Source organism: Microtus oregoni, unplaced genomic scaffold, assembly GCF_018167655.1.
Source record: "Microtus oregoni isolate MIOR12 unplaced genomic scaffold, Mior012 000025F_ref0000491, whole genome shotgun sequence".
Classification (NCBI taxonomy): domain Eukaryota; kingdom Metazoa; phylum Chordata; class Mammalia; order Rodentia; family Cricetidae; genus Microtus; species Microtus oregoni.
This window is the reverse complement of record NW_024543084.1, coordinates 20,161,042-20,180,407: the sequence shown is the minus strand read 5'-3', so window position 1 is coordinate 20,180,407 and position 19,366 is coordinate 20,161,042. Positions and strand designations below refer to the sequence as shown.

Here is a 19,366-nt window from a genome sequence, read left to right as displayed (position 1 = left end):
CCCCCCCCCCCCGTCTCTACCTCTCTGCCCTGAAGTTCAGTGGTCAACCCTGGTATCTCTCCAGCACACTTTCCTCCCCTCTCCACCAGCTACAGGTGCCTTCTGCCGGATCCTGGCTCTCATTTGGGACCAGGGGCTTAGCCCAGTGGAATCATCTAGAAAGAATGGGTGACTGAATGTACACACAAGCAGGGGTGTTCTGATTCTCAGAGCCATGGCTTCCCAGCCCCACAGGGACGTCCTGGTGCTCATCTGGCTCTCTGTTGATTCTTGTGCTAGTGAGGTCTTGAGGTAGTCACTTGCAGCTCCACCCAGCTGTGGGCTGAGGTGGCAAAATCCTAACCAAGCTCCAGGTTCTCCCTAACTTCCCCCTGTGCCCTGGCCCTAACCAGCTCCGGGACAGCATTCCTCCCTAGCAAGGTGTATTTTTTTTTTTTTGTTTTTTTTCCCCCCTGATTTCCGTGCACTAATGAAATTACCCTCCCTCTCTAAAGAAGGCAATTTGCATGTTAATGTTTTGGGTAATTCTGTGCAGCTCCAATGCCCCCAGGGCTGCAATTTCTCTCTGACAAAGTGACAAAAATAAACTCCCGCATAAAAGAGCGTTTCTCCTCCCTCTCCTCTGCGCGCTAATGTGACATTCCTAACGCGAGTCAAGTTTAAACCCACTCCTCTGCCTCCTTTCACCTCTGGAAGTGACAAGCAGACTCTGAAGAGTGCCTGGGGCCCTTGAGGACAGGGCTGGGTCCCCTTGTGAGTGGGTAGCACCCCCACTGCCCACCTCCCCACCCTCAGAGGCCGAACCTTTAAGTCTCTCTAAAGTCTATAAGGTGCAACTAAGTAACGACCAACACTGCCCATCTTGGAAAGTGGGGGGTCACCACAAGGGTGTGGGAGGAGGGTGTCCTGCAAGGTCCCTCCAGGCTTGAGTCCCTCTGGTGACTTAAAGACAAGAGAGAGGGGGCAGCTAATTCATGGGTATCCTCCCCAGGCCAGACACATGGCTTACCCCTTCCCTCCCTCCCCCCACCTCCCCACCAACCAGGGTAGAAGCTGAGGTTCCCAGTGTACAGCAAACCAGCCCAGACCACCACACAGCTCACCTGAGGCCCAGACCACCACACAGCTCACCTGAGGCCCAGACCACCACACAGCTCACCTGAGGCCCAGACCACCACACAGCTCACCTGAGGCACTTCCTGCCTTCACACACAGTGACTGATAGCCACTCTGGATTCTTCCTGGAGCTAGTAGGAAGTTGGGCTGTGTACTGCACCTTGCCGGTGTTGCTCCTTGTCTGGAGCAGAGGCAGACACTTAACAGAAAAACATCCTGTAATTAAGGCATATTTGACAATCTCTAAAGGAAAATAAATTTCAGTGAGAGTAACAGACAGTAATTTCCCTTAGGAGATAGGCCAGGTCAGTCAGTAGATACAGAGATACAAGGGGTCACCAGGAGAGATGCAGAAAAGGACGTGGCTGCCAGAGGGAGTGCTGGAGACCAAGGTGTTCTGGAGACCTTGCTAGGCCGAGCATCTGGAGAAGGGGCGAGGGCTTGGGGACAGTTCTTGCAGACCCTCCGGAGGATGTGGAGCGTGGGTCTATCTCAGAGTTTTAGTCCGGGGAATGCAGGTGGTGCTGGAGGCCAAGGGACAGGTGAGGTTGTTGTACAGGACCAAGCCATGACAAGCTCAATAAAGGCCTGGGTCTCAGTAGTTTTCCCTAAGGCGATACCTGGTTGCAAGAAAGACCACAGACTGAGACCACCCAGGCACCACCCAGGAACAGACCATCCAAAGGAAATTCCTGACGTTCCAACCTTTGTAGATAGGGTCACCTGCCAGCACACACCCATCACTTTTCACCAGGACACCCCTAGACAATTGTCAGCCAATCAGAGGTCCTGAACCTTAGAAATCACCCCCACCTTTGCTGCTATAAAAACACAACTCTAACAGAGCTAGGGCTCTCTGATCATTCCAATACATTGGACACACGGAGAAACCAAGTTTGCAAACTTGTGTAAGAATAAAGGGTCTTTGCTTTTACATACAGGACTCGGTTGCCTGGTTGGTTTTGGGGGTGAGTGGGACTCTGTGATCTGGGCATAACAGTTGCAGGAGCCCCAGGCCCGGCAGGTAAAGAGCAGGCCTGTGAAAGTGTTTTGGGGGGGACAGGCAAGGAGGCTGTGGGAGGGAAGTTTCAAAACTGACCCCAGGTTTCTAGCTCCTGGCGAGTAGGCAGGTGGAGGTGCCATTATCTTTGTAAGGTTGGGAAGTCTGAATTGAGACCCCTCTTCAACAGATTCTTTGAGATGCTAATGAGGCATCCCAGAGGCAAAGCCCTGTGGCCTGCAGATAAGGACTGGGAAAAATTAGACAGCATGGTTTCCTCACTGTAGGTATTGAAAGCTCGGGTTCGGAATGACTGGGAGGAGGATGAAAGAGGGGCAGTCGGGTGAAAGGACTCAGGAGCACAGGGAAATCAGAGTGGCCCCTGGGGTGGCGGGGGGGGGGGGGGGGGGGGAATGCAGTGGAAACTGAGCTGCTGTGAGGACTGAAGGGGCCAAGTCCTTCCAAAAGTCCCACTAGACCCCAGTGACCCCGAGCTGAGCGAGAAGAAAGAGCTGCAGAGCTGTGCCTCTGGGGACCGGTCTGCACCTGTAAGGTCTGCCTGAGTGGGGTAGGTGGGGGCAGCCAGTTCCACTTGGGGTGGCCAAGGCTGGCTGAGAAGACCGCTGGAGTAGCCTCTAAAGAGACAGGCTTCTAAGCACCTGCCTTTCTTCTCTTTGCTGCCCCAACTGCCCCAAGGCCTCTTGGCAGGCCCTGTGACACCCAAGAAAGCCCTTTCATAGCATTTTGCATGACCTAGCTTCTCACTATAAAAAGTCTCCCCCAGAGTGTGTAGTTGGGCCGGTAGAGCTTGCCTGGCATGCACGGAGCTCTGGGTTTGATCCCCAGCACTGTAGGGCGGTATGTGCCTGTAATCTCAGCTCTTGATAGGTGGGACCTGAGGAGCAGAAGGGCAAGGATCAGCAGCAAGTTCAAGTACAGGTTGGGCTACACGAGACCTTGTCTCTAAATAAATAAAAAGATCACAGCCTGGAGGTGGTGGCACATGCCTTTAATCCCAGCACTCAGGAGGCAGAGGCAGGAGGATCTCTTTGAGTTTGAGGCCAGCCTGGACTACAAAGCGAGCTCTAGGACAGATGGGATTGTTTCATAGAGAAACCCTGTCTCAAAAAACCAAAATAATAATAATAATAAATAAAAAGGTCTTCCTGTGCAGTATTCCTGCTGTTCTCCCAGGGTCCCAACCCAGGAGACTTTGGCAGGTGCTACCCATGTGACCCAGCAGTCTCTCCTTGAAGAAAGGCATGGCTCCTACAAGCCTGGCTGATAGGTCTGCAGAGATGTTCGCTGTAGCATCACACAACTGGAGGGGCCTTAAAGCTCATGTAACACACACTAGAAACTTGTGTGCAGTCTGAAAAGCTGAGTAGATGTGTGTATGCAGATACAGGGAGGCAGAAGACATGATTGAAGAGAACGGCGCATGGTCAGTGTGGCGGCCCAGGCTTGGGATCGGAACACTCGGGAGCCTGAAGCAGGAAGATGGGAGTGAAACCAGCCTGGGCCACTTTGTAAAAAGCCCGTAAAGAAAGAAAGAGAAAGAAAAAAGAAGGGAGGGAAGAGAGAAAGAAAAGGGAAAAACAACATACAACACAGTATTATACAGATGAGTTACTGATGTCTACAGACCCCTGTGTATCAGAGGTGGCACACAGCACACACTTTCAAGCCCAGGAACTGGAGAAGACACAGGATCCACACTGACAGTCTCCTCTGTGGGAGTTTATCTCTTTCCACTACAAACAATAATCTCCCCCCTCGGATTCCAGCCCTGGCCACACCCTCTCCACTTGGCCCAGCGCGGGAAGAAGCTTATGAATCTGCGTGTTTTCCTGATGGAATTGCCTTCATACGGTGGCTGACCTCACAGGCCAAGGCTGTCACAGAAGAGTCAAACTCATCCTATGTTAAAGTGAGGCCATGGGAAGAGGCCTCGCCCATTTCAGGACCCAGCCTGAGCCCATGAGATCACACAGCGGCCACAAGGGGCCTCCGAGAACTGCAGAGAGTGGGTGCTCCAAGCCTGGAAACAGTCAAGGGGCCCTGGATGGCCATTGGTAGCACTGTCAGAAATGACAGTCTGCGACCCAGAACCTCACAGGACAATACAGGAAGTCACATTTTTCTGTGCGCTTGCCTCAGGCACCACCTTCCATGCCTCTGAGAAGGCAGGCACCAGGCAGCGCCCGCATGGAGGGTAGTACTGAGCCTAACCTAAGGTTGATGTGAACGGCTTTGCATCCTTTCATCCACCCACCAAATCAGACCCCAAAACAAAAGGGTTGAAACCAGAGGAAGAGGAGGGAGGTGGAGGGTATCAGCTAGAGGTGTGAGCGGGGCTACACATCCGCAATTCTCCTTAGAGGCCTGGAATGTGCTGTCTCTGACGGGCTATGTCGGATTTGGCAACTTGCTGAGGAATGAGTGTTGAGCCTCAGAATGTCCATGGAGCTGCTAGTCACATGAGAACTATCTGGAGTGGCATGAAGCAGCGAGAGAAGCGATGGCCACTCCTGAGGCCCCATCTCCATTCTGAGTCTGAAGTGTGTGTCTGTTATGGTGGGATCAGGTGTGATGTCAGATGGGAGGGGACTGGGACCTTGGACCACTCTGCCCAGGGACAGTCTGTGACCTTTGGTTAATGAAAGGTGGGGGAGGTGCTTTCGTCTCCGCTCATGTTGGCACCGGGTGCTGTGGGCTTCTGGGGTAACGATTTTTCTGCAAGTTTCTATTTATGGCTCTGTCTTGCCACTTACTCATTTTTCCATCCAGACAAGGACAAATGTGATAGTAGTGGCTTCTTCCTGCTGTGACGCTTGTAGGCAGGGACTGCGTGTGAATGGGGCTACCACAGGAGGATTGCGGCCTTGAGGGGCTTTCCTCCCCACCCCAGCTTGAGAGGGAATGAGTAAGGGTCAGTGGTGGGGACGACCCCGGCACTAGCTCTACGTCAGTTAGTTTGATACAAGCAAGGGCCGTCGGGAAGGAGAACCTCAGCTGAGGAATCACCCCCACCAGACTGAACGGCAAGCAAACCTGCAGTGCATTTTTTGATTGTGGGCGGTGCTGTCCCTGGGCAGGCGGTCCTGGGTTCCATAAGAAAGCAGACCGAGCAAGCCAGGAGGAACTCCAGGAGCAGGGACAGCATTCCTCTCTGTCCTCAGCGTGAGTTCTGGTCCTGGGAGCTGTAAGCTGAAATAAACCCTTTCCTCCTAAGTTGCTTTTGGTCATGGTTTGCCACGGCAGCAGAAAGCCAACTAGGTCACCATCCATCTCTGAAATGTGACCTAAGCCAGGAGAACCTGGTGTTGGGAACCTGCCTTGGCCTCTCTGAGTTGCACACTGTGGCCTCCGGAATATGAAGAGTAATCATGCCAGCCTCTGGACTACCGGCCGGTGGTTTAGCTGTCCCATCCCCGTCACTTTTCTGTAGCTATTATGAAACAAGAAGGTCACTTACAGAAGAGAAGTTATCTTAGCTCACTCCTAGGGTGCACTCCATCACATCAAGGCAGTAAAGGCGGCAGGAGTCTGAAGCAGCTGGTCTCATGGTATCCACAGTCAGAAGAGGCAAATTAATGCTAGTTCTCAGCTAGTCCACTTACACAATCCAGGACCCCTGACACAGGGAATGGCGCTGTCCCCAGTGGGGGCACCACCGGGCCTTAGTGCTCTCAATGTAATCCCCCGTAGGCATGCCTAAAGGCCTGTCTCCCAGGTGAGTCTAGATTCAACCAAGTTGACAACACTAACCATCATTTCATTATTTTAGACATCCAGAAGATAAAATCACCTACCTCCCAAGAGACCTTAGTCTCCAAAAGAGAAACGCTAGACCCAAGGTCCTGCTCTGTGACCTTGGCTGGCCAGTCAAGGAAAAGCCAGAGCCAGAGCACTCCTGGGAGGCAAGTGGAGAGGAGACAGACAGGCCCACAACCAGCTTCTGGACTCTCCTACATTGCCTTTGTCCAGTGGCTCTTTGGAAAAGCCACTCAGGACAAATGTTACTGTCCCCACTTTAGAGATGAAGACAAGCATAGAGAAAAGAAATACTTGGCAGCTTGTCTGTGGCAGAGCTGGGGTAGGACCCAGTCAGAGTCCCAGTCACCATTCACTGAGCCCCTTGCCATCTCTTGGGAACTGCCTGGGTTTGATCTATGAGACCCAAGCACCAGGCTTGGAGGACTGTCTATGCAACAGAGCACCAGGCTGCTGGGCACCACAGGAGTAGGGAGGAGGCTAGGAGTTGTTGACGGAGCACTTGGTGCCTTTTCTCTCCTAGCAGAGGGCTCTTCTGGGTGCCACGGCAATGCACGGGAGAGGCCACGGCGATTCACGAGGAGGGGCTGCTGAGGTGATTTCCCATCAGAGCACCCCACTTTATTTCCAGACACAGTATGTGTGCATACTTAGGACTTTGAAGGCAGAAGCCCTCCCTCTCGTTGAGTAAGAAGGGGATTTGAATAGTGTGAGGGAGCTGAGACTGACGGGAAGGGAGAGATCGATCTCGCCTTCAGTGTGGGATGCTGTCTCTGGCTGTCAACAATGATTTGGATTTAATTACATCAAATATGTAAATGTGTTCTGGAAACTGTAAAATAATACATAGCCATCAAATGTGACGAAAACTTAATTAGGTTGGGAAAAGAATGCAGGTTTGAGTATAAGATAGACCTGGGATGAAATGCTACCTCTTCTATTAAGGAGTCACCCTGGCTTACTGCTTGGCCACTGGTATGTGTCCCTCACCTTCAGGTGAAAAGTTCATGTACCAGTAGCCTCCTCCACACGTGTCTCAGGGCTGGATGAGAAGATGGAGATACTGTGAACTGGAATGCACCAAGAGAGCCCGTGACCCTGTTTCCATCCTTACGCCTTAAAAGATGGGCTTCCTGGGGAACTGCCATGCTCACCTCAGGTCAGATGTGTTCCAGGCCTCCCTGCACCAGCAGAAGCTAGAGGGCCCTCTGTCACCTGCTGATTGACAGAATGAGGCCATGTCCTGTCGGTGGCCCTATCTCAATATGCAATGGCCATCTCGGTGAGAGGCATGAGTCTGCAATCAGAATGTTTCAAAGACTAGCTTTCTCCAGTGACATCCGCCAACTCTAACGAAGTTTCAGATCCCGCCCCACCACTAATCTTCAGGTGTGGGGAAAGTGTGTTCACAGAGATGAGACGTGTGGATGTTTCCTACCTTGTCTGTCCTTATTGACATCCAGCCGAGGTATGGACGGTGCTCAACCCTTAATCACTCCAAGACTGATTTTGCTTCTGGAATTTTGTTTTCTTCTTTAAGTGTCTTGTTGTTGTTTGTTTGTTTCTCTGCAGTCCGGGGGCAACTCTGAGGTGGCCAGATGTTTGAAGACTCAAAGCAGCACTGAGCAAAATGCTAAAGACTGTTGCTCGGGCCGCACCTGCCAGCCACGTGACTTTAGCATGTTTCGTGAATGGGAAATGGCTTTGAAGAACACCTGCTTTCTAGGATTTTGGTTCAGTCCGGTTGGACAATGTCTTTATCCCAGGACTTTCACATAACAAGACCCGATAACTGCGAACTAACATTCGTTACTTTGGCTGTAACAAGTCAGGAGATGTCTCCAGAGCCCAAGCCCAGCCTGGTGGTCTTCCCTGTGATGGGCGCAGGAGCAGGGGAGACAGGTGAGGGTTTAACTCTTCCCTAAATGTCTCTGGGACTCAGAGACTTAGAGAGTCTTCCCACATGGCAGGGTTCCCTCAGCAGGACTGGAGTGCAGCACCCTCCTCCACTTCCTATATTTGGACTATCCCCTGTGGGCTGGATTATGGATCAAGGAAGTCTCTAAGGAAGCGGCTGGTGTTGAATGAGGTCCCTTTCCAATTGTGTCAGTTCCCTGGGCAAAAGAGACAGCAGAGGGCATGACCACACACTCTGACTTATGAAGGCTCAGTAAGAAGGGGGCCATTTGCCTCCCCAGAGCCTGACCACGCTCTCAGCCTGCTGGCCCCTTCAGCCTCTAAGTGTGAGGAAGTTTGGCTGCTTTTTGTTCTCGAGTATGCGGGCCGCCTGAAGACAGGGGTGGTGGGCAGTGGTGCTTAAAGGAAAACACTTTCCCAGTATCTTCAAGGGCTCTTCGCCACCCTCGTGCTAGGCCAGTACATACAGGGCTACCTTTCTCAGAGAGCATCCTCTGGGCTTCCTCACTACGCTGCCTCCTCAAGACACAAACACATTGGAGTGTTCATCCAAAGGCCCCCAAGTCGGCTGTGACAAAGGCATCTTCTGATGCATCGCTGACAACAGGCCTCCAAGAGAAGGGGACAGATAACTGCATCTCTGGCGGGATTCCCCAACTACCTTGTGCATAAAACCAAGAGAAGGCCTGTCTCCTGGAGCTGGTCTCCGAGCCCTGCTTCACCAGGATGCTTGCCTTTCTATCACACCTACATCTGGCCCGCGGGCAGATCTCAGCCTGCACTGACACCCTTCTTAGATTGTACCTAGAGCCTGCTCAGCCCTCACTGCCGTGCCCTCCACTACCACAGAGGGCCGAGGTGCCCCTGTCAGCTTTCATTTGGACTGGTGCAGCATCCTTGTCTTTCATAATGCCCCATATTGGTTTTAGCATGGAACGGCAGCCATCTTACTACCTCAGACACCCTGCTGGCCTCTCACCTTCCTCAGTCGGAAATCTGCCATGGTCTACAGGGCCATCTGTGACCTAGCTTTCTAGAACCTTCCTAGCCTGTTATACCTTAGAACAATCGATGGAAGCAAGGACCAGGAGGTCATGGAAATCTCCCCACTTAGTGGTTGGGCAGTGAGGCCACAAGAATCGCAAGTGTGTGGTCTCTCAGAAACCACGGGAAGGCTCGGTACACCACTGGGACAGGTCTGTGGCTTCTCAGATCTGTCATTAGGCTTTTAAAAATAACGGGTTGTGTTTCTCTCAATCAATGACTTAAAATAAATGTCTTTTAAAAACGTCGTTAGCCCAAAGTCAAGCTCCTCTCACTTTAGGGCATTAAGAGTGAAGTTTACCCAGGCAGAACTCAGCTGGGGGAAGGGGTTATCCTCAAGTGGAGTCCCTGGTCCCTAGCCCTCGGCAGCATGTGGGAATTGATGAAGGCAGATTTTCAGGCTCCACCTTGGCCTTCCGGATCTGAAGCTCTGGCTTCCTCTATCTGCTTTCCCATACCCCTCCCCACTCGGGTGGTCAGGGGGCACTGAAGTTCCAGAACCCGTAGTCAGCATGTCTGTGGGTCTGCTCCATCTGCTCCAGTGTCTGTCGATGTAGTTCTGTACAGCGGCCGTCACAGCACCCGTGTCTCGAGCATGTCTCCAGAACACTCCTCTCTCCCAGGGAGAGAGGCCATGCACCCTTGCATTTGTAGCTAGTAGGAGATAATGGGAGAAGCACTAGGAAATGTAGCTGACTTCCACTTTGGGTGGCCAAGGGGAGCCTCAAAGAACCAGTACCCTGGAGTATGGTTAGGGTATTTGTTTAAAAAAAATAAGCTTTTTCTATTTTTTTTAAAAATTATTACTAAGAGTGAGCACACATGATACCATTTGGAAAATATGGAAAAGCAGAAAAGGTTCTTTTTTTTAAAAAAAGATTTATTTATTTATTATGTACACAGTGTTCAGCCTCCATGCCTGCAGGCCAGAAGAAGGCAACCAGATCTCATTACAGATAGTTGTGAGCCACCATGTGGTTGCTGGGAATTGAATTCAGGACCTCTGAAAGAGCAGTCAATGCTCTTAACCTCTGAGCCATCTCTCCAGCCCCCCAGAAAAGGTTCTAATGCTGTATGCTGAAGTCTGAATATAACGGCCCCCATAAGCTCATAGGGAGTGGCACTATTAGAAGGTGTGGCCTTGTTGGAGGAAGTGTGTGTGTGTGTCACTGTGGAGGGGGGGCTTTGAGGTCTCATATATGTTCAAGCCATGCCCAGTGTCTCAGTTCACTTCCTGTTGTCTTCAGATCAAGATGTAGAACTCTCAGCTCCTTCTCCAGCACCATATCTGCCTGCACACTGCCATGCCCCACCATGTTAATAATGGACTAAACCTCTGAACTGTAAGCCAGCCCCAATTAAATGTTTTCCTTTATAAGAGTTGCCATGATCTTGGTGTGTTTTCACAACAACAGAAACCCTAGCTAAGACACCATGAAAGGTCTATACTATGCAGAGTTGGCAGTGAGTCACCCATGCGAGAGCGCATTGTATTTGGGAAGTTTCTGTCTGCCATTGCTGTGTTAAATGGTATAATGACTGTTAATCTTCTGCTTTTCCAAAGTCCAAGTGATCGGACCCCAGTCTGAAGATTGCCATTATTTTGCCCTTGACGTTACTCTGGGAGTGGGATGCTGTGTGGTTTGAGCCAATGCTGCGCACGTAGAGAGAGCTGGGCTCTGGTCCTCATGCTGTAGATTACTGACTGACTCAGAATTTACACACTTGGGATTTACACACTGACTCTTGGGTAAAACGATGGTGCCGGCCAAGGATCCCATAGTGATGATGGTGGCCTTGAGGGTTGGAAAGAGCCAGGGGTCCTGTAAGATGGACAGGTCTATAAGGGGAGGGCAGTGAGCTGCTTTAAATGTTAGGATGGTTCTCTCTCTCTCTCTCTCTCTCTCTCTCTCTCTCCTCTATTTTTGCTTTTCCAGAGTGGATTTCTCTTTGTAGTCCTGGCTGTCCTGGAACTAGCTTTATAGACCAGGCTGGCCTTGAACCACAGAGCTCCCCCTGCCTCTGCCTCTGAGTGCTGGAATTAAAGGTGTGCGCCATCATGCCAGGCAGGACGACACTTTTGTGCGAGGCACCGCCCGTTATCTTCACTTTTATTCTCCCTTTATGGTGGTCCCCTCTTATCCAAAGCATCACTTTCCTGTTAGCTTCCCACTACCAACATCAGCCTTTAAATACTAAAAGAAAAATTCCAGAAATAAATAATTTTCTTGTTGTGAATTATGTATCTGAATCCCATGGTAGAATCCCTGGTTGACCTGTTCTATTCCACCAGACTACGAATCATGCCTTCATCCGATACATTATCCACCCTGTATGGTGCATCAGCGTGGCTGTACTTAGGCTGGAGTGAGCCTTACTACCCAGCAGTGGCCGAAGCACAAAGATGGGTGACAGAAAGGTGACATCAGGGGATAAAGCAGGAAGAGACGAATTAATTCTTGCTGCAGGTCATAGAAGGGGAAAATATAAAATGTACACTACAGTATTTTGTATTGGCTATAGTTTCAGGGCTTCACTGGAGAGTCTTGAAACATGCCCTTCAATGATAATTATGTGTGTGTGTGTGTGTGTGTGTGTGTGTGTGTGTGTGTGTGTGTTTGCATTGTATTTTTTCAAAGCAATATGCGTACCCAACTTCAAACTCAGGCTCATCATTAAGGAAGCAAGTAAGTACCCTGGCCGGGCAGTGGTGGCACATGCCTTTAATCCCAGCACTTAAGAAGCAGAGGCAGGCAGATCTTTGAGTTCAAGGCCAGCCTAGTCTACAGAGTAAGTTCCAGAACAGGTTCCAAAGAACTACAGAGAAACCCTGTCTTGAAAAACAAAACAAAACAAGAAGCAAATACCCAGTAGCCACCTCCTCCACCCACTCTAATTCCCCATTCCAAGTCAAGTGTGGGGGTGCAGACATGCAATCACAGCACTCAGGAGACTGAGGCAGGAGAATTGTACAAGTTTGGGGCCGGCCTGGACTAGAAGGCGAGCCCCTTTACCACTTGTTTCAAAAGACAAAATGTATTTTTGGTATGTTTTTCATACACATTCGCTCTAGGAAATTAGAAAAGAAGACAGACAAGGAAAGAGGATGCCAAGAATCGTGAATTAAACCTCCTCTCCTCTCAAAATGCCCTCATCCAAACAATCCAGTCATGGACCCTTCCAGACATATTCCTTTTGTGAATGACAGCTCAAATCACAGGAAGTCTTCAGTGAAGGGAGCAAAAGTAACCCCATGAGGTACAGGAGCTGTATTTTCCATCCTGCTGCTCAGTGTGGTCCAAACGCCAGCAGCCCCCAGACCTAACAGCATGCACACTTTGGCCTCACCCCAGAAGCCACATTTAACAAGATGGTGGTAATTGGAATGGCCATTAGCGCTGCCGTGTGTGGACATTGGAAGCACTCAGAGTTGTGACCTGCAAACTGCTGGTCACAGCCTGGACCAGAGGCTTGAGCCAGAGCATAAACAGCTGGCCATTCCCTTTGTTGAGAAAGACTAGCTGTAAGTGGTGTCAGCTCATGTAATCAGCGTTACTGATGAGGTGGCTGATCTACATTCTTGATGTGGGAGTGTCATATACCAATCTGTTGATTTCATTGGTTAAGCAATAAAGAAACTGCTTGGCCCTGATAGGTTAAAACATAGGTGGGAGGAGTAAACAGAACAGACTGCTGGGAGGAAGAGGAAGTGAGCTCAGAGAGACGCCATTGATGGAGGATGGTCATTGGCTAATAAAGGAACTGCCTTGGCCCATTTTATTGGTTAGAAGATAGGTGGGAGGAGTAAACAGAACAGAACGCTGGGAGGAAGAGGAAGTGAGCTCAGACTCAACAGCTCTCCTCTCGGGAGCAGACGCCTCAGAGAGACGCCATGCTCCCAGCTCCCAGGCAGACGCATGCGATGAAGCTCCGACCCAGGATGGACATAGGCTAGAATCTTCCCGGTAAGACCGGTTCTCACAGATTATTAGAGATGGGTTGATCGGGATGTCAGAATTAGCCTGTAAGTGCTAGAGCTAAAGGGCCAAGCAGTGTTTAAAAGAATACAGTGTCCGTGTAATTATTTCGGGGCATAAGCTAGCCGAGCAGGCAGCTGGGGTGCTGGGGACGCAGCCCCGCCGCCCCTATTTACAACAGATTGGCGCCCCACGTTGGGCACCAAAATGTAGCGGCGTAAACGAATGCAGACAGATTGTAAAAATATATATAGTTTTAATGTAAAAATAGACTTACAGAACCACCGTTCCCGCGGAGACCAGGAAAGCAGAAGAGACAGCTTGGAGCACACTCGCCAAATTTATAGGCAGACATTAGCCAGAGGCGAACACGCCCCCTAAGGGGCGGGACTTATCCCTACACGCCATGCTCCCCTCTCCTGGGCACACGCGATGGACGTTAGGCTAGAATCTTCCCAGTAAGCGCACCTTGAGGTGCTACACACATGATTGGAAATGGGCTAGTCCAGGTGCAAGAGTTAGCTGAGAAGAGGCTAGATATAATGGGCCAGGCAGTGTTTAAAAGAATACAGTTTGTGTGTTGTTATTTCGGAGCATAAGCTAGCAGGCAGCTGGGGTGCTGGGGACGCAGCCCCGCCGTTCCTATTACAACACATTCTGGCCCAAGCTCTTTATCTTATCAGATGTCTGAGACGCAGCCTTTCGTGTCCCATGAGATCACTGTCTGAGATGCAGCCCTTGGTGTCCACTGAGATCACTGTCTGTGACACAGTTCTCGGTGTCCAGTGAGATCACTGTCTGAGACTCGGTCCTCAGTGTCCAGTGAGATCATCATCTGAGACACAGGCCTCGGTGTCCAGTCCTCGGTTTCCAGTGAGATCACTGTCTGAGACACAGCCCTCACCCTCAGTGTCCAGTGAGATCACTGTCTGAGACGCAGTCCTCGGTGTCCAGTGAGATCACTGTCTCAAACATGGCCAGGCTTCGAGAGAAATGTTTAGACCACAGAGATGGGAAGCTGGAGGGTGACTGTGTTTCTCTGAGAGCCCAGCATCTTCCACTGTATTTATCTGACCCATCCAACCAACTGTAACATACACATTCACATGCACACACACTTAGGCTTGAACACGTATGTGTTCATATACATAGAACACACCCACGACCCTCCTTAGTAAACCTAGCCAAGCACAGATGTTTGGGACATCTCTGCCTCTTGAGTCAAACTGCGGCTGTTTCTCTATCTGCCCACAGCAGGCTTCTACTTACACAGAAAAGTCCCTCATCCCCTGCTGTCTCCTCCTGTGGGGCAAGGGACTTGGCAGGGCATCTAGCAAGAGCAGAGCCACAAAGCTGCTGCCTTTGGAAGGAGACAAAGCCTTTTCCGCCCCACTTGCATTCTCAAGTCAAAGGTGTTCTCAGGCCCCAGGGCAGCCAGTGCCTGCAAACCTGACAGGGGTGATCAGCCAGCAGAGCCAGACTTGGCTAGCATGCTGCAAGGCACCATCGCTGGCCATGGTTGTCACCTCCTGAGGATCCCTGAGTTCATTTTCATGTGGACGCTGGGAAGGCTCAGGACCTTTCATTCAACACAGTTTGGTTTACAAACTGATTTCCTAGGCCACTGTTCCATTGCTGACCTCACAAGGTTGCTTCATCTCTGTCTTGTTCCTCATCTTAGAGCACAATGATGATCCCTGGGAGGGTCAGTGACAATATCTATAAAGCGCCTCATTCCCCCACCATCTACCCAGCCAGTCAAATGCTCGTGGATACTGAGTACCTTCTGGGTTCCTGTCGCTGGGACAGAGCAATGAACTAAACAAAAAGCAAAAAAGATGAGGACAGCCAAAGGTTCACAAAACAAAACCAAGCAGGCTGCAGGCTGCAGCAGGTGCTGCCAAGAAAAGGGCAAGGAGGGGTTGAGGGAAAAGGCTTCGCGGTGTGAACTCAGGCAAGGACTCTCTGAACAGGCCTCCAACAGCACAGGAAATAATCCCAGGAACTGTCAACCAGGATTCCATGAAGTTAGGAAGCTTCTGCACAGAGACAGCCCACAGGATGGGGGAAAGCCACGTCCACCAAACATCTGACAGAGCTGGTGTCGAAAATACGGTGATTACCACAAAGACACCAAACCCCGAGTTCTCCGGTTAGCAAACGGGATGGTGAACTGAACAGACATCCCTCAAAAGAATAAACATAAGCAGCCAGTAAAGGTACCCGCCAAGGTGCCCCTGGCTGCCAGGGAGATCCAGAGCAGACTGCCCTGAGGAAGGGGAGCTCAGCTGGTAAAATGCAAGCTGTGCTCGCAGTCATGAAGTCTGGAGTTGAAAGTCCACACCCACAGGAAATGCCAGGCCTGGCAGGACAGGATCAGAATCCGCTAGGGAAATAGAAACAGGCAGATCCTTGGAGCTCCATGGCCAGTCAGCTTAGCCTAACTGATGAGCCCTAGATCCCACTGAGAAATGCCTGGTGGTGGTGGCACATACTTTTAATCCCAGCACTCAGGAGGCAGAGGCTGGCAGAACTCTGAGTTTGAGGCCAACATGGTCTACACAGAAGTTCCAGACCAGCCAGACTACACAGGGAGACCTTGTCTCTAAATAAATACACAGGACAACAAATGCTGCTGAGGATGTTGGAAAGAGGAACGCATCCTCGCTGCTGGTGCAGGGGAAACTGAGGCAGCCACCATGTACATCCGTATGGGGCTTCTCCAGTAAACTAAGCCTAGAATAGCTCCTCTGGGTGTATGCCCTCAGGACTCTAATCAAAATACCACAGAGATACTTGCACTTCCAAGTTCTGAAATAGTCAAGAAATGGAAGCAGCACAGAAGTTCACGGATACTGAATGAATGGATGAAGAAAGCATGGTCCATATATAAATGAAATTCCATACAGTCATAAAGAAAAATGAAACAATGACATTTGCAGGAAATGGATTCAATTGGCCTGGAAAAATAACTCACATTCCCTCTAAATTTAAAATTCTGCCTGTGTGTGGTGTGTATGTAAGTATGCTTATGGGTGCAAAACTAGAAAGAGGCCTTGAGAATAGAGGAAGAGACTTAAAGGAAATGAGAAACAGAGCCAGTAATGAATGGAATATTCTAGAAAGCAGAATAGAGGAGGAGCTGGGGAAAGGAGAAGCGGCTGGAGGGGGAAGGGGAGCCTGTCTGAGACCAGAATGTAGTAATGAAAGCTACATATGAAGAGTCCATAATGGAGCCCCATCATGTGTATGGTGACCTCAAAACTTAATTTAAGAGAGGGAGAAAGTTCCAGGACAGCCAGGATTGCTACACAGAGAAACCCTGTCTTAGAAGGGAGATGGACACCAAACCACACGAAGACACAGACACCAGCGGAACCTGCTGAGTGGAAGAAATCTCTGGAAGGCAGCAGCAGCTCTGATGGCTGCCATCTGGGAAGGGCAAAGCTAGAGCAATAACAAAATTATGGGTTCATCAAGTATCGGAGTGGTGGAAGAGGCATGGTGGGTGCAAGCCAGGCACCTGAAAGGGGCAGTTAAACTGTTCCATGTGATGTCATAAGCAGCCACACCTGACATCCATATTTCCCAAAAATACAGAACCACAGAAAGCAAAGAACGCACCCAGACGTACACCTGCACCTTCCATACTGGCTGGCCAGTTGGGACGAGTGGATCACACTGTGACAAGCTACATGACGCAAGGGCCCCTGGGAACTTTCTGTTCATTTATCCATAAACCTGAAACTTCACCAATTCTACTTTGCCAGTTGATGCCAAAGCAGGTGGGGCCAGGACAGAGGTCCGCGGTAGAGGTTCTGGAGTGCTCATGGGCCTGACGTCCTAGGCCCAACACTGAGAGACCCAAATATACCGGGGGCCTGCTTAATTCTGACCTTGGAATTTTGAGCTCAAATCCCAGGAACGGGTAGGAACTTATGAGGAACATTCCAGGGCATGGTGGGGATGGCACACCGTGCATCCCGGAACATCCCTGCTGCTGGCTGGCGTGTTTATTATTCTTCCGTGGCTGTGACTGAGATGCATCTTAGGGAACAACCTATGGGAGGAAGAGTTTTAGCCTCCCAGTGCCAGAGGGTTTGTCCATGGTTGCTTGGCCCCATGTACTTGAGCAGAACTCACGGTGGTAGGAGTGAGTGGCAGAGGAGATTAGTCACCTGTGGGAGACAGGAAGTAAAGAAAGAGTAGGGGGCCAGAGGGACAGGTATAGTCTTCAAAGGCATGCTTCCAGTGACCGGATTCCTTCAGGTGGGCACCTCAGGTAGGAAGCTGACGTTTCCAGAACCCATTAGCAGGAGACTAGGCACTCCACACAAGTATCTGTGCTGTGTGGTGTGGGAGGGGAGTCACATTCACAACACGACAACCAAAGAGAAGGCTGGGTTTATTTTACTCGATGAGGTAAATTTTACAAGTAGCAAAATGCATAAACCTTAAGATTTAAGGCTTACATTTAAGGTTTAAGGTTTTTACAGTTGACTACATATACATGTATCAGGATGGCGAGCACAGTTGTCGGACTGATAGCTAGCTATATTACCCTCTCTGATGGTGAAAGTTTGGGAGCTGGGTTTTCACGGGAAGACATTTCATCATGGTGCCCAGGAATAAATTTGGATCAAGGCTGAAATCTAAGCACCACCACTTTCTACTCATGTCTCCCCACTTCCCTGTGTCTCAGTTTCCCCATACCTGAGAGAGAATTAAATCTACATCCTGGGGCTGTTTGAACTCAGAGAGCCTGGGCATGGAAGGTCCTCCGTGTGCTGGCCCCGTGTAGTTTCCGAATGAAGGTGTGGTGAGCAGAATGGCTCTTGCCATCCTTTGTGCTCTGGGTGAGCCTCCCCAGGTACCATGAGTTCTCTGACAGCATCTCTCTGCCCACAGGGATGTGTCTCCAGGCATTTGTTGAGGCTTTCTTCTTCCTGGCCCAGAGGAAGTTCAAGCTGTTGCCTCTACATGAGCAGGTGGCCTCCTTGATCGACCTGTGTGAATATCACCTATCTCTGCTGGATGAGAAGCGCTTGGTGTGTGGCCGGGGCCGGCGCCCCCAAAGTAGTCCTCAGGAGACCAACCCCACAACCCAGTCAGCCGCAGGCAGCCCTGCACCCCGCATAATCGGTGCTAATAAGCTGCCTCACTCTAGACACGCTCTGTCCTGAAGGCCCCATGCTGTCCTGGAAGAAGGTGTGCGCTCGGGGGCTGAGTACCCTGTGCTGCCCTGATCTGTGGGGAGCCACCAGGGTCCCAGCTGCAATGGCCGGGAGTCCTCTGTATTCTGCAGGGCTCTCACCTCACATGGCTAATTCTTGCCCACCCTCCTCCCAGCGCCTCATGACCCACCCTGTTTGTGAGTCATCAGTAGACATATGACATCTGAACTGTGACAGGTGGCACCTATTATTCCGGGTTCCCGGGAAGCACCAAGTGGGCAGTTCTTTCGTGCTTGGGGCCACAGAGGAGTGGAGGATGGGAGAAAGGACAGACCATCTCAAAGCGAGGAACCGTGGGTGCAAGTTCACACCTGCGGTCTGCTGGGGCCTCCGCGAGCCTGCTGGTCAGAGCTCAGGTCGAAGCATCGCTTTCCTTCCACCTGTCCTCTGAAAGAAGTAGAATATCAAGATGGCGGACACCCCAATCATGTGCTATATGGGTGTACTTAACAGAGTAACCACTTATTTCATTAACTTGCCTGTCGCTGCAGTGATTGATTTATTACTAATTAAGAAATAACAAGTTCTTCAGTCTCCCCATCCAGGTTCCAGGGGAACCCTGCAAAAGTGGGGTGCTGACCCAATGTCCAAGAGCTGCTGCAGATGCACCCGGCACTGTGCTGTCAGCGCCGAGGGGAGAACGTAAGGCCCAGAGGAGAGGCGGGATAAGAAGTGTGTGCAGAGGGCATGGGGGCCTGGACCTGAGCAATCCGTGTTCTCAGATGCTCTACTGTGGGGATCCTTGTTGACCACCCGTGCGGGAGCTGTACAGGGCCTATTAAACAGAGCTTTAACTTGACACATTCTCAAAATGAGTCTTCAGAAAGTGCTTGCCAACATGGAGCCGAGGGGAAACGGGTTCAAAGGTAGAGCTGCAGCCATGTTGAGGTGATATAAAAATGCCAGCACCCACGGTGAGAGATGGCCTCTCTATGGTGCACAGTCATCTAGAGGTAGGTCACCATTGGTCCTCTGGTTACAGAGCCGCTCAGCCTGTAGCACAAGCCTTGGGAGGCTCCACACCCCTGGGGATTTGACTCTATAGTGATGATTGGGGAAGCCCTTTGCGGACAAGTTGCCCCCCAATACTGTCAGAGTGCACACTAGGAGACTTCTGTCCCCACCCCCGTTTCCCAGAGACACTGCTACCTTTACTCACTTTGTGACCAGCCCCTCACTTTTTGCAAGTTGTGGCTGAGATGAAAGTAATCCGGCTGGCTCCTTCCTCCTGCAGGGAAGGAGTAGCCAGAGAGCCCATCCAGGCCCAGGGACCTCTGCTGAGTGCTGCAGGCTCTGTGACT

General features: G+C 50.8%; 1 protein-coding gene across 3 annotated transcripts in view; it reads left to right on the top strand.

The window, feature by feature from the left end:
- Positions 1 to 18,864, top strand: part of Ttll11 (tubulin tyrosine ligase like 11) — a 224,135-nt gene extending 205,271 nt beyond the window's left edge. For all 3 annotated transcript variants that reach the window (XM_041674424.1, XM_041674423.1, XM_041674422.1), the window contains one exon: positions 17,740 to 18,864. In XM_041674424.1, the coding sequence (XP_041530358.1) occupies positions 17,740 to 18,014 (275 nt within the window). In that variant the 3' untranslated portion in view covers positions 18,015 to 18,864. The remainder of the gene's footprint in view (positions 1 to 17,739) is intronic.
- The last annotated feature ends 502 nt before the right edge of the window (positions 18,865 to 19,366 follow it).